Source organism: Carassius auratus, chromosome 6 (genome assembly GCF_003368295.1).
Source record: "Carassius auratus strain Wakin chromosome 6, ASM336829v1, whole genome shotgun sequence".
Classification (NCBI taxonomy): domain Eukaryota; kingdom Metazoa; phylum Chordata; class Actinopteri; order Cypriniformes; family Cyprinidae; genus Carassius; species Carassius auratus.
The window spans coordinates 5,667,898-5,682,723 of NC_039248.1; the positions used below are offsets into that span (position 1 = coordinate 5,667,898).

Below are 14,826 nucleotides of genomic sequence, written 5' to 3' on the forward strand. Positions count from 1 at the left end.
ATATAAATGTGAATACTGAAAATAAACGTTAATGTAGAATATTAAAGTGTGATTTTAAATGAAAACAATGTGTTGTGAAAGAATCACTTAATTGGAGAAGCCCACGTGACTGCACGTGTATCCTCCGGTCATAAGAACAGGTGGTCGCAGAGAGCTGAAGGATCAGATCAAACACACACACACCTCCTACTGAAGAGAGTCGTTTTTCTTTTATGATTGAAGCCGTCCTAAAGTTGTGTTAGGCACAACGTTACGTCTAAATCTTCTCATAAATTCCAGAAACCTAAAGTTAAAGTTCTGTTGTACTTGTCAAGCGCGTGTGACATTTGCCCGTCACTCATGAAGGTAGAGGAAGAGCTGAGGAGCGGCGGCGGAGCGGTGACCGGTGCTCGGGGCACCAACGACTGCTGCATCACCAGACTGCTGAGCGTCGTGGAGAGCGAGTTACAGGCCGGCCGAGAGAAGGGAGACCCCACTGAGAAACAGCTCAAAGTCACCCTGGAAGATTCCGAACTCTGGAGGAAATTCAAAGAAGTGACCAATGAGATGATTGTGACCAAGAACGGCAGGTGAGCCTCCATGAACCTGATGCCAAAGCTGTAAAAGTCTTGTGGAAGCAGTGGTGTTTGTTAATAACATTTGTTTTGCATAAACCTACGGTTTATTTTTCACAAATGATATTCAATTTCTTACATTCAAGTAAATTACAAGTTCTTATTGTTTATACATTAAAGAACTTGTGGTGATAATTATATAGTATTTAATTCGTGTTGTTACATTATTAGGTTTTATTTATTTTTTTATATAGCCTAATTAGTATAAAGATTAGTAAAAAAAAAAAATATATATATATATATATATATATATATATATATATATATATATATATATGTCATTCGCGTCAGTGTGATAGTTTGAATCTAAACTTTAAAAACAATTGCGTTAGTTTTGATCCTTATGAAAATGTTTATTAATTTGTCAGTTGTTTATCAAATTTATACAAGTTTTTAGAAGTTATATATATATATATATATATATATATATATATATATATATATATATATATATATATATATATATATATATATATATATATATATATATTTTAACACTTACATAAAGTGACCCCAAAGAAATATTTGGACACTGCAATTAGTAGGCTATTATTATTTATGATGTGTTTACATTATGTAACAAAATATAAAATAAAGTGACATTTATTTTAAAGCAAATCTTTTCCACAAAAGATAGCCTATTAGGTTTTTAAATGATTAAACAATATTTATACTATACCAAAAACTTCAATTAAATTTTTCAAAAATGTCTCAGAAAAGTTTGTCATGGAAAAAAAGGGGGTTGCAGATGCCAATGCAATGACATTCAAGCATTTTTAAATATTACTTGGGTATCTTAAAACTTTCCAGTGTAAACTTAAAATGGACTGTAATATTGTTTCTTAAGAGAACAGAAAAATGTCGATGTGATTTGAGTTTGAATCTTAACGTTGAAAACAATTGTGTTAGTCTTAATCAATATTAAAATGTTTATTAATTTATCAGTTGTAATTTTAGTGTTTTTTTTTTTTTGTTTTTTTTTTAGAAGTGTTCTCATTAATAAAATCAAACTATGTCCCTGTGGTCCAGTTATCTATCTGTTTTTCTATTAAAATGCCTGGTCATCCCCAGGCAGGTTGATCATTTTGTGTTGCTGGTATTGGCACTTGGTGGTGTTATGGTTTTTGGAACAGGCAGATTAATTTAATTGAAAAGGCTTGTTGTGGTGTTATCGAGCTGAAGGGTGACTTGACCAACTCATTCAGTAGTTACAGGTCAGCTCTGCAGGTGGGTGTCCTTCCATTTGCAGCCCCTCTTAAACGTGTTCTCATCCATAAAAAATAATCATGGGGGAAAAAAAAGTGGAAAATGACTAGCGTCCAACCTCTCATGAAGTTCATGCTTGTAGAGTTTTGGCAGGCAGTGTGAATCATTGTTGGGGATAACTTTTTAATCATTAATGTGAGTGGGTAACAGTTTTTGGATACATAAGATATTGTGTCTTAAAAAGATGTAGAAATGTAAAATCCCAAAATATAAACTCTTTGATTTCTTTATATGGAAACAAAAGAAGGTGTGTATTGGTCCATGTCAGTTGTGGCCAAAACAAAACTGGAAACCTTTGAATTTCATTGTATGGACAAAAGAGGAAATTAAATTAAATAATGCACAAGATGTTTCAAAAGTTTGTTCCTACACTTATAAAAAAAAGATACTTTGAAATCAATATAACACAAATATCTTGTTTTTTGTTTTGTAGCAGCAATGGCATAGAAGAACCATTTTGGGTTCCCTAAAGAACCTTTCAGTGCACCATTTTTAATCTTTACCTGAAGAACACTTAAATATAATTGTCTTTTATTGACATTGATGGTTCTGTGGAGAACCTGTAACATCCACAGAACCTTTTTATTCCACGAAAGGTTATTTTAAGTGAAAATTTTTTTTTTATTATTAATCTAAATAATTATTATTTAGATTATTAAAATGTTGTTTACACTAAGAAGAAAGAAAAGGTTCTTTTAAGAACCGTTCAGGTTCAAAATGGTTCTTCTTAGACATTGCTTTGAAAACCCCTATTAGAGGTGCTTTTTTAAGAGTGAAATAATCTTTTGTGCAGTGCACCATCAACTAAAAAAACTAAAAAATCTGTATTTTAACTGGTTTAGAAACACTTTTCACTCAGAAATTCCTAGTATGTTTCAGAAATAATTACCAAGAAACTACGTTGATTTAAACGGGGAAATTTTAAAATGGGAAAGACTGAAATAGTATTTCCTTGTAAAATAACTCTTATTTACTGCTTTGAAAAAGCTATATTTATTTATTTATTTGTTTTAGATCTAGCAAGCTTTCTTCTGTCCTTTGTAGGAGGATGTTTCCAGTTCTGAAAGTCAGCGTGACGGGTCTGGATCCCAACGCCATGTATTCGTTCCTGCTGGACTTCAGCCCTGCAGACGGTCACCGCTGGAAGTACGTGAACGGCGAGTGGGTTCCTGCGGGCAAACCTGAGCCTCATAGTCACAGCTGCGTCTACATCCACCCCGACTCTCCCAACTTCGGTGCCCACTGGATGAAGGCCCCGGTGTCCTTCAACAAAGTTAAACTAACCAACAAACTCAACGGAGGCGGTCAGGTGCTGACATGCTGACACATACCAGACACAAAGTTCCCACTGCTCTTTCTTCGGCCGATTTCTCAACTAAATCATTCCCAGTAAAAGTCCCCCTGCACATTATTCACATGTAACACTCATGTTGTACAGGTGTGTAATGCCGTATGTGACCCGTTCCGTAATCTTGAGTAGCCTCTCTGGGCTCTTGTGTGTCCATACAGGCTTCTGTAGCTTTTAGGAGTCTTGGCCTGCCTTTAATCACCCTGTGCGCTGCCACAGGGAAATTTCAAGTGTGCATTTATACAATTAGTGCGCTCCTCTGCATCCACTTCACCTATGGAGCCCCTTTGTTCAGCAGGGACTGCATGTAAACAGGAATAAACAGCTCTTAATTGCCACTTTTCTCGTTTAATGCACTTCCTGCCGTTCAGACAGAGAGTGGTCTACTTCAGCTAGCCATCCTGGCTTTCAGCGGGGCCGCTGCGAGGTGCTCCAGCCCGCTCCATTCGAGTATGACTCCGCCACCAAATTATTATTGGTATTTACATGACCCCTCCCCTGCGCCCTCCCCGCCACCCATCCTCTTCTCCTCTATTCCTGTCTGTTCCCTATTTACCGGGGTTTTTAAACGCAGAGCTGGCAGCGAAGAGGACGATGAGAGAGAACCAGCTCTAAATGAAATAATTGCTGTGGTTAGTTGTACATTATGGTAATTACCTCTGTTTTTTCTATGCAAAATTAATTTAGCCATCAGTCCTTAGATGTTCAAAAAGGCAACATATTAAAAAAGGCAGCGGGGACAGAAAAGCACACAAAGCCCTTTATGTCCCCTGTAGCCATGCAGATGAGTACCTGCCCCTCATCAGTCATTGTAATCTACCAATTAGAGTAAAAAAAAAAAAAATGATGCTTTTCTCTCTTGTTCCATCCGTCTCTTTCTCAGAATTCAGTCCATAGATTTATCCACGCTTGATGTGGTCACTGCAGTAATCCGAAGAATTTTTCTAGCAGTATCTAAATGTAAAGACCTATCAATACACAGTGTTATTGTCCGAATTTTCAGCTGATGACTTGGAATGCTATGACAGTTCTAATCCAACTTTTTATGGCATAAATAAGTATGTATTGACAAAATATATCTGATTAGACTTATTATTCTTAGTAGGATAGTTAATCCAAAAATTAAAATCATGTAATCATTTACTCCCCTGTCAAGTAGCTCAAAAACTAAATGAGGTTCTTTCAGCTGTTGAACATGATTTTATTTATTTTAAAGGGGTCATATGATGCCGTTTCAAGTTTTCCTTTCTATCTGGAGTGTTACAAGCTGGTCGTGAATAGATAAGATCCCTAAAATTGCAAAGACTAAAGACCAAACCCAAAGAGATATTAAATAATAAGTTAAGACTCGTTCATACCCTCCTAAAAGCGCCTCGTTTAAACACGCCCTCATAACTCCGTCACGGTGTGGGAAGATTTGCATAACACCGCCCAAATGTTCACACAAAGAAAGAAGGCGTAACTATGATTCTTGCTGCCACCGTCATGTCGTGGAGACCCTGTGTGTCTCATTGTGAAAGCGAAACTACTTTGTTTGGATTTCCAAAAGAGGACACAACTAGAAATCAGTGGTTAAGTTGTATTTACAACACTGTTCCAGAACAGTTCAACCCAAATATTCAGGGTGTGTGCAGCACATTTTACAGAGGACTGTTTCCTGGGAGAGTAGCCTACAGTGCCAGCTGTGAACAAAGGCTGTTTATATATACACAACGCGTAAAAAGAGTCATTATAATCAATAATTATGTCCCCACGGAATGCAAAAAATGCCTTGTTTGTAATTGGTTTTATTGGTTTGTCTCGTTGTGCTGGGACACGGCATCACAGTATGGTAAGGGGCATAACATTTCTGTCACACACTTGAGGTATTCAGCTAATCACAATCCACTGGATAGCTGGCAAATCAGAGCACACCTCGCTTTTCAGACCGATGAGCTTTGTAAAAATCTATGCGTTTCAGAAACGCGGGGCATAGAGGAGCAACAATAATGTACAGTGTTGTGGAAAATAATGTGGTATTTTTTTAAACATTAAACCGCATCAACACATTGCATTACACCAAATACACTAAATAATGTTTTGTTTTTTAGCAACGTCATATGACAACTTTAAGGAATGTTGGTAACCAAACAGTTGATGATAGCTATTGACTTCCATTGTTTGGAAAAAATACTATGGAAGTCACTGGCTACGATCAGCCATTTAGTTACCAACATTCTTTAAAATTATCTTCTTTTATGTTCAGCAGAAGAAAGTCAGTCATACAGGTTTGGAACAACTTGAGGGTGATTAAATGATGACAGGATTTTCATTTTTGGTTGAACTATCCAAGTTTGGTACTGTCAAAATAATTAGCACATCCATCAAAACAATTTTTGCCATACAGCACTGCAAAATAGCCACCATGTCAGGTAACTTTATACAAATATGTTGACATTATTATTAGAATCATTACAATTATTTATTATTCATTCCACCACTTAAGAAACCCAACCTTTTTGCTAAAACACTTGAACAAGCTGTGTTCAACCAAGTCTTTGCATTTCTGACACAGAACAACCTCCTTGACTGCAACCAATCTGGCTTCATAAGTGGACATTCAACTGAGACGGCCTTGCTCTCAGTTGTTGAAGCCCTAAGACTGGCAAGAGAGGAATCCAAATCTTCAGTACTTATCCTGCTTGAACTGTCCGATGCTTTTGACATTGTTAACCACCAGATCCTCCTATCAACCCATACTGGCAAAGGGCATCTCAGGAACCACACTTCAGTGGTTTGAGTCTTACCTATCAGATAAGTCCTTCAAAGTATCTTGGAGAGGTTAGGTGTCCAAGTCACAACATCTAACTACTGGGGTGCCTCAGGGCTCAGTTCTTGGACCACTTCTCTTCTCTGTCTACATGGCATCACTAGGTTCTGTCATTCAAAACCATGGCTTGTCATATCACTGCTATGCTGATGTTACTCAACTCTACCTTTTATTCCATCCTGATGATCCGACGGTAGTTACTCGCATCTCAGCTTGTCTAACAGACATTTCTTGCTGGATGATGGACCATCACCTTCAACTCAACCTTGCCGAGACAGAACTGCTTGTGGTTCCAGCAAACCAATAGTTTTATCACAATTTCACCATCCAGTTAGGCACATCAACCACAACTCCTTCAAAAACACCCAGAAGCCTTGGAGTTATGATTGATGATCAGCTGATTTGATTTGCTTTATTCAACATCAAGAAGATCAGACCCTTTCTTTCAGAACATGCTACACAACTCCTTGTTCAAGCTTTTGTTCTGTCCAGGCTGGACTATTGCAATGTTCTCTAGGCAGGTCTTCCAGCCAGTTCTATCAAACCTTTACAATTAATCAAGAACGTGGTAGCAAGATTAATTTTTAGTGAGCCAAAAAGAATACACATCACACCTTTGTTTATCAATTTGCACTGGCTTCCAATAGCTGTTTGCATAAAAATCAAGCCATTGATGTTTGCTTACAAAACTACCACTGGCTCTGCACCCATTTACCTAAATTCATTACTTCAGACTTATGTGCCCTCTAGAAGCTGCATTCCGCAAGTGAACGTCGCTTGATTGTGCCATCCCAAAGAAGCACAAAGTCACTTTATGGACTTTTAAATAAAAATTTCCCTCTTTTTACCTCCCCAACTCAATCTGAGCAGCTGAGTCCTTAGCCATCTTCAAGAATCAGCTTAAAACCCATCTCTTCTATCTTTATTTGACTCCCTAACTTTACCACACAATATTCTAATTCTTAAAAAAAAAAAAATCGAACTACCCTTCTAATCTTTTTGTATATTATTTTATTTTAATTTATTATGCAATTATGTGTGTGTGTGTGTGTATGTATATGTATGGATGCATGATCTATATATCATTGTTGTTTTTAATTGCTTCCACTGTCCTCATTTGTAAGTCACTGTGGATAAAAGCGTCTGCTAAATGAATAAATTTGATGTAATTTAACTACTAATTCGACATGAAAACTTTTAATCTAACAAAAACATTTCTTGAGCAGCATATCGGCATATTCAAATGATTTCTGAAGGATCATGTGACACTGAAGACTGGAGTAAATTCAGATTTACCATCAAAGGAATACATTACACTTTAAAACATATTAAATGGACATATTATGTGTAAAATATTTGATATGTATTGTTTGTGGATTTATGGGTAACTCATAGCTGAAAAATTAAATGTATTATACCCATTTACAACAGTTGTATAAAATGCTAAGGATGTGTTGATAATTCTTCTTTACATTCAAAACCTTTGCCATTTTGCATCCTGTTTGATACCTCATTTAAAATTCATAAAATTAATTTTAAAACGTATAATAGTACAGTACGAACCTCGATTTGGTGTATTAATAGATCTTACAATCTTCTGTAATAATCTTCTTATTCTTCTCTTCTCTTCTCTTCTCTTCTCTTCTCTTCTCTTCTCTTCTCTTCTCTTCTCTTCTCTTCTCTTCTCTTCTCTTCTCTTCTGTTTACCTGCTCCAGATCATGCTGAATTCTCTCCATAAGTACGAGCCTCAGATTCATATTGTTCGTGTAGGAGGCAGCCACAGGATGGTGACCAACATCTCTTTCACAGACACTCAGTTCATCGCTGTAACAGCCTACCAGAATGAAGAGGTAAGAGCATCTTCACAAAATATTTTGGTTCAACATGTCTAACGAGATCATTCACCTAAAAATTAGAATTCTTTTAATTTAAAAATTCTGTGATTTAGTCATTCCAAAAAACAGGTCACATTTCTGACTACTATAGCCCTTGAAAAGTCTTTCCCATGCAATGAAAGTGAATAATCAAGCTCCTACTATAACTTGTACACTACAGTATACACCCACATCTTTCTGGGTGAACTGTACCCTTAAAATAAAGTTGTCATGTTTTGTTAAATCCAAAATATAATGACTGTGAGATATTTTACAATCACAATCCTCTATGCTTTCTCCTTTCACAGATAACTGCACTGAAGATAAAGCACAATCCATTTGCCAAAGCTTTCCTTGATGCAAAGGAAAGGTATGATTCGTTTAAATGACATTAAACAACAAACACCGTCAGTGTCAGAAGATAAGTTTTCTCACCGAGTTAACAATGTGTACTTCAACTCATAATAATATCATAGCGGGCATTAGCGCTAGTCAAGCTAGCATGACTGTGCGAAATCAGCCATGATTAGCAACCAATTATTAAACGTTTATGCTTTGAATCGAGTGAGTGTGTGAGTAAAGGAGCTTGTTGGAGAGGCAGTGTGAAGTGAGAGTGAGAGATTTCGAGCAGCTACAGTGAAGAATGTGTGAGATATCACACAATAATGTTGGTGTTAAATTACTGTTCTCCAGTAAATGTAGTCATAACTTCATCAGAGCCAGAGGTACAACACTACTCAAGAGACTGTACAGAGAAAATGTAAACTATTAAAGGTGAATCTCATGAACGTGTTTCTCACCATTTCTCACTGTTAACTTGCTTAACATCATGCATATTACTAGCATATTGGTTGTTTATTAATACTTATAAAGCACATATTAATACCTAATTCTGCATGACCATATTTTACATCCCTTAATCCAACCAAATAACTAAATTTAACAACTACCTTACAAACCGTTATTAATAAGCAGCAAATTAATAAAAGCAAATGGTATAATATGCATTTATAATTAATGCATATTTTAGGACTGTATTTTGCTTTGTTACATCATATTCATGACAATTGAAAAAGATTTCAGACTTTTTTTTTTATTAACAGAATTAAAGGGAGTACTACAAATGCTATTTTGATATAGAACTTGATTTTATATATATATATATATATATATATATATATATATTAGGGCTGTCAAAAATAGCGCGGTAACGGCGTTAATTAGTTGTTTGTCGTTAATTACGTCAAATTTTTTAACGCATTTCACGCATGCAGTGTGACAAATTATTTAGGTCAGGAAAGTCTCGTTGATCTCTGAATTCTCAAGATAGTAACAAACTGCGGCGAGCGACGCGACGAAAACACCGAAGAAGCTTAAGGTTTTACCCCATTTACTCTCAAATACATTCATGCCAAGCTCGATAAACAGAGACGACTTTGGTAGTTGATACGCTGGAGCTTCTTCCTGGTATAGCGTCCTGTGTTTCACACTGTGCATGCCATGCGCAGAACGCATACATGCAATGCAGCGAAAATTACAGCTGTTTGAAAAAGCATTCGCATTTTTACTTGGTTTTACTGGCACTTGAAGCCTTCAGAACGTGAAAATATCGATCCTAAAGAATTTTGGCAGAGCAAATGAACACCTCCTAAAAACAAGAGTGCCCAGAGTGCAGAGGGCGCATGTTTGTGTTTCTGAGTTCATTCTTTAGAGTTTCTCTATGCATAATTTCATAGATATGTGGCTATAATTAACCACTGGTTCACCTAAAACTCTTACACTATCTGTAGTTAAATGGCATGGTTTGATATAGTGGTCAGCTAAATTTGATTAAGTAAATGTTAAACTTTTGAAATTCAGAAAAAAAAGAACCACATATTGATGAATCAATACATGAAAATTATGTATCTGTGTCCTGTTATTTATCCTTTGGTACGCATTTCAGAAAAAAAAATGGTTAGGATTCAGGTGTATTTGCAAATAGTGATTAATCATGATTAATCCACTGAAAATTCTGATTAATTTGATTAAAAATTTTAATCATTTGACAGCCCTAATATATATATATGCATTACACAGCACAGTCCATACACCAGTGAAATATGAATACTAAATTTAATCAAATTATTAGAAAATGTTTGTGATGAAATTGAAAGTGATTTGTCATGATAATAGTAAAAGTATAAGAGAGATTCTGTGAGATGGACATCCAGTAAAAACCTGACAGGTGTCACATGATGTGCCTAAAAAGAAAATAAACAGTGAACAAAATTATGATAATGCAAGTACTCTTGCATACATTATACCGTTCAGTATTTTTAATACTTGTGTTAATGCATACAAATTAACACATGCTTTAAAAATATATAGTGAAAGTAAAGGTATTTAAATTGTTACAAAAAAATCAGTTTCTAGTTATTCATCATCAAAGATTTCTGTAAAAGAAAAATGTATCAGTTTTCACGAAAATAAGCAACACCCCAATTTTCATCAGACAACAATAAGTGTTTCCTGAGCAGCAAATCAGCATGTTCAAATGATTTCTGAAGGATCATGTGACTGAAGCCTGGAGTAATGATGCTGAAAATCCAGCTTTGAAATCACAGGAATGCATTTGTTACATGAGCATAAAAGAAAAAAATCTTACCAACCCAAACTTGAACAATAGTGTATGTGGTTCATTTATGTGTATTATTAATCATTCTGATATATTAGTCCTATATGTGAGGTTTGTCTCATGCATGAAGCTTTCTCTCTCCATAGGAGTCATCCTAAGAATCATCTCGAACTGCCAGCTGAAAACCAGCATATGGGCATCCCACACTGTTAGTCATTCATTTTCCTGTTTTTGTCTTATTTATAGAAGGATTTAAGAAATATTTACAGCATTTTGTTATGTGAATCATATTTGTGTGTTTTTGTTGGCTGCAGGCGGATGGTTCATATCAAATCCCGACACCCTGTGTTCTGCCAGTGGTGGTAACTTTCCGTACCCAGGAGGTTTACCGCTTACTCCCCATCATGGGTACAAACACTACCCAGGCCTGCATGGGCACCGAGCAGCCCCCTACCCATCACCCTACCTGCCCCGCCATCATCATCACCACCACGGCCATAACTCAGGTGCAGTTTAATTAGGTCTGTAATTATAGACAGACATGGTTTTTTTTAGAAAGACAGGGTTTCCCACATGGGGGTTTATGAAGGAAATGCAGGGGGATTGTATGCTGATGAAAAGCTAATAATTAATAAAACTAAATAAAACGGCTTCTCACAAATTCTATTTCTGTATGTGCTGTGAGTTTAATGCATTAGTGAACACAGTTCTAGATTATCTTTATATTCACATTTTCATAATATTTAAAAATTTGTGGATAAAAGTGTACTGCATCTCACCAGTATTATATATATTATTTTGTAATTTTTATTCATTTATCAGATGCTTTTATCCAAAGTGACTTACAAATGAGGACAACAGAAACAATCAATATTAGAATCAAAATAACTAAAAATCGAAAACTGAAAGCTAAAACGTTATAAATACTACCTATACACATTTTAAAAATAAAGAAACGTAACATTTAAATGTAAAATTAAATAAACAATTACAGTATTGTTCAAAATAATAGCAGTACAATGTGACTAACCAGAATAATCAAGGTTTTTCGTATATTTTTTTATTGCTACGTGGCAAACAAGTTACCAGTAGGTTCAGTAGATTGTCAGAAAACAAACAAGACCCAGCATTCATGATATGCACGCTCTTAAGGCTGTGCAATTGGGCAATTAGTTGAAAGGGGTGTGTTCAAAAAAATAGCAGTGTCTACCTTTGACTGTACAAACTCAAAACTATTTTGTACAAACATTTTTTTTTTCTGGGATTTAGCAATCCTGTGAATCACTAAACTAATATTTAGTTGTATGACCACAGTTTTTTAAAACTGCTTGACATCTGTGTGGCATGGAGTCAACCAACTTGTGGCACCTCTCAGCTGTTATTCCACTCCATGATTCTTTAACAACATTCCACAATTCATTCACATTTCTTGGTTTTGCTTCAGAAACAGCATTTTTGATATCACCCCACAAGTTCTCAATTGGATTAAGGTCTGGAGATTGGGCTGGCCACTCCATAACATTAATTTTGTTGGTTTGGAACCAAGACTTTGCCCGTTTACTAGTGTGTTTTGGGTCATTGTCTTGTTGAAACAACCATTTCAAGGGCATGTCCTCTTCAGCATAGGGCAACATGACCTCTTCAAGTATTTTAACATATGCAAACTGATCCATGATCCCTGGTATGCGATAAATAGGCCCAACACCATAGTAGGAGAAACATGCCCATATCATGATGCTTGCACCTCCATGCTTCACTGTCTTCACTGTGTACTGTGGCTTGAATTCAGAGTTTGGAGGTCGTCTCACAAACTGCCTGTGGCCCTTGGACCCAAAAAGAACAATTTTACTCTCATCAGTCCACAAAATGTTCCTCCATTTCTCTTTAGGCCAGTTGATGTGTTCTTTGGCAAATTGTAACCTCTTCTGCACACACCTTTTTTTTAACAGAGGGACTTTGCGGGGGATTCTTGAAAATAGATTAGCTTCACACAGACGTCTTCTAACTGTCACAGTACTTACAGGTAACTCCAGACTGTCTTTGATCATCCTGGAGGTGATCATTGGCTGAGCCTTTGCCATTCTGGTTATTCTTCTATCCATTTTGATGGTTGTCTTCCGTTTTCTTCCACGTCTCTCTGGTTTTGCTCTCCATTTTAAGGCATTGGAGATCATTTTAGCTGAACAGCCTATCATTTTTTGCACCTCTTTATAGGTTTTCCCCTCTCTAATCAACTTTTTAATCAAAGTACGCTGTTCTTCTGAACAATGTCTTGAACGACCCATTTTCCTCAGCTTTCAAATGCATGTTCAACAAGTGTTGGCTTCATCCTTAAATAGGGGCCACCTGATTCACACCTGTTTCTTCACAAAATTGATGACTTCAGTGATTGAATGCCACACTGCTATTTTTTTGAACACACCCCTTTCAACTAATTCAACTAATTGCCCAATTGCACAGCCTTAAGAGCGTGCATATCATGAATGCTGGGTCTCATTTGTTTTCTGAGAATCTACTGAACCTACTGGTAACTTGTTTGCCACGTAGAAATAAAAAAATGTACGAAAAACCTTGATTATTCTGGTTAGTCACATTGTACTGCTATTATTTTGAACAATACTGTATTAAGTTATATATATATATATATATATATATATATATATGCAACCATAATGCGACCATTAACAGTCATCATTGAAGCATAAATGTACAAATGTGTCTGTAAATTATTCAGATGTTATCTTAAAATATTGGGGTTACTTCCTAGTATTTTATGGTCAAAGGGTTTGGCTGACAAAACCAATGGGAACCCCTGTATTAAGGGAATGATTCATCTAAAAACCTAAATCAAGATATTTGTTCACTCACCATCATGTTTCAAACTTGTATGACTTTCTTCCTCCTGTGTAAAACAAAAGGAGAAATGTTTTAAAATGTACCAGTCATTAATTTATCTATAATAAAAGTAAATGGGGGTCCATACTCAAGCTCCAAGCCGACAAATAGTTTACATATCGTATCGCTTCAAGTTTTCATGGTTGTCAGTTTTTTCTTTATCTCACTTGATTTTTCTCATTTTTCTTTGAAGTGTCTCTATCTGAGAATCTGAGTCCCGGTGCTGTGCAGATGTTCTCTGGTCACGAGGGATGGACAGGTGTGTCTTCTTCTGGTCCTGCTGCAATGCTGTCTGTGCAGCCCGCTCCAAGCTCTCCTGGAGCCAGCAGGTCCGAAAGAAACGACTTTTAACTCTTAGGTAATATGACAATATTCCCAACAATAAGTGAATAAGCTCATGTTATTTTCAGTCAGTATCCATGCCTGTGGACTGTGAGCAGTTGCACTGTATCATCCAGTCCTCCGGGGGGCATTGTGAGCGCCACACATAGCCAGGAGGAGCCCGGAGATGGAGGCTCCACCTCAACATCACCCTGCTCTCTGCTGCAGGGCCACGGACCAACCAGCTCGGAGGGTCGTGTGGATCAAGCCAATCACAGTAGGGTAGGCGGGGTGAGCTGGCCTTCTGTCTCCACCCACTCATTTTGAGTGTTCTCATTTATTTGCAAAGAAAGAAATGTACATGCTCTTTGAAGATTGTAAGTGTACAGGTGGTTCTGACGTGTCAATGGTCCTGTCCCAATTGACTCCATCAGCCATTTTTCTCAATCTAACTTCTTTTATGGTAGGAAAATTTCAACTGTTTGTGCTTTCAGTGTGTTGTAAACTTGTCGTAATATTGTATTTTGGTATATTATATTAAGTCATTGCAATGGATCTGAGCACAGCTTTTGTGCTAATGTTATCGTCAAAGTCAGTGATCATCTAACAGCTGCACAGAGGTCATGGGTTCAATTCCCAGAGAACACACATGGTAATTAAAAAAAGAAAGAATTTGCATAAAAGCATCGGTCCTATAATTATAAATGTACATTAACGTTCAAAAGTTTGGGATTGGTATTTTTTAATGTTTTTTGAGATCTTAGGTTTTTAACTCTCTCATGCAAACCAAGACTCAATTTATTTGAAAATACAGTAAAAAAAACTGTATAATTATAGAATATTATTATTATTTAAATGAACTGTTTTCTATTGTAATATAATTTAAAATCTAATTTATTCCTGTGATGGTAAAGCTGGATTTTCAGCATCATTCCTCCAGTTTACAGAGTCACATGATCCTTCAGAAATCTTTCTAATATGCTGATTTGCTATTCAAGAACCATTTCTGATTATCATCAATGTTGAAAACCCAATGTTCTTGCTTTTTCATGGAAATGGGCATATTTGTTTTCAGGATTCT

The 14,826-nt window shown here is 36.3% G+C and overlaps 1 protein-coding gene across 1 annotated transcript; it reads left to right on the forward strand.

Moving 5' to 3' along the window:
- Nucleotides 1-41: 41 nt before the first annotated feature.
- On the forward strand, nucleotides 42-14,518 carry tbx19 (T-box transcription factor 19). The gene is made up of 8 exons (XM_026255719.1): nucleotides 42-569; nucleotides 2,925-3,189; nucleotides 7,754-7,888; nucleotides 8,221-8,282; nucleotides 10,676-10,737; nucleotides 10,844-11,035; nucleotides 13,618-13,753; nucleotides 13,835-14,518. Exons 1-8 carry the CDS (start codon nucleotides 340-342, stop codon nucleotides 14,070-14,072), a joined length of 1,320 nt encoding a protein of 439 aa, XP_026111504.1. The 5' UTR covers nucleotides 42-339; the 3' UTR covers nucleotides 14,073-14,518.
- Nucleotides 14,519-14,826: the final 308 nt, after the last annotated feature.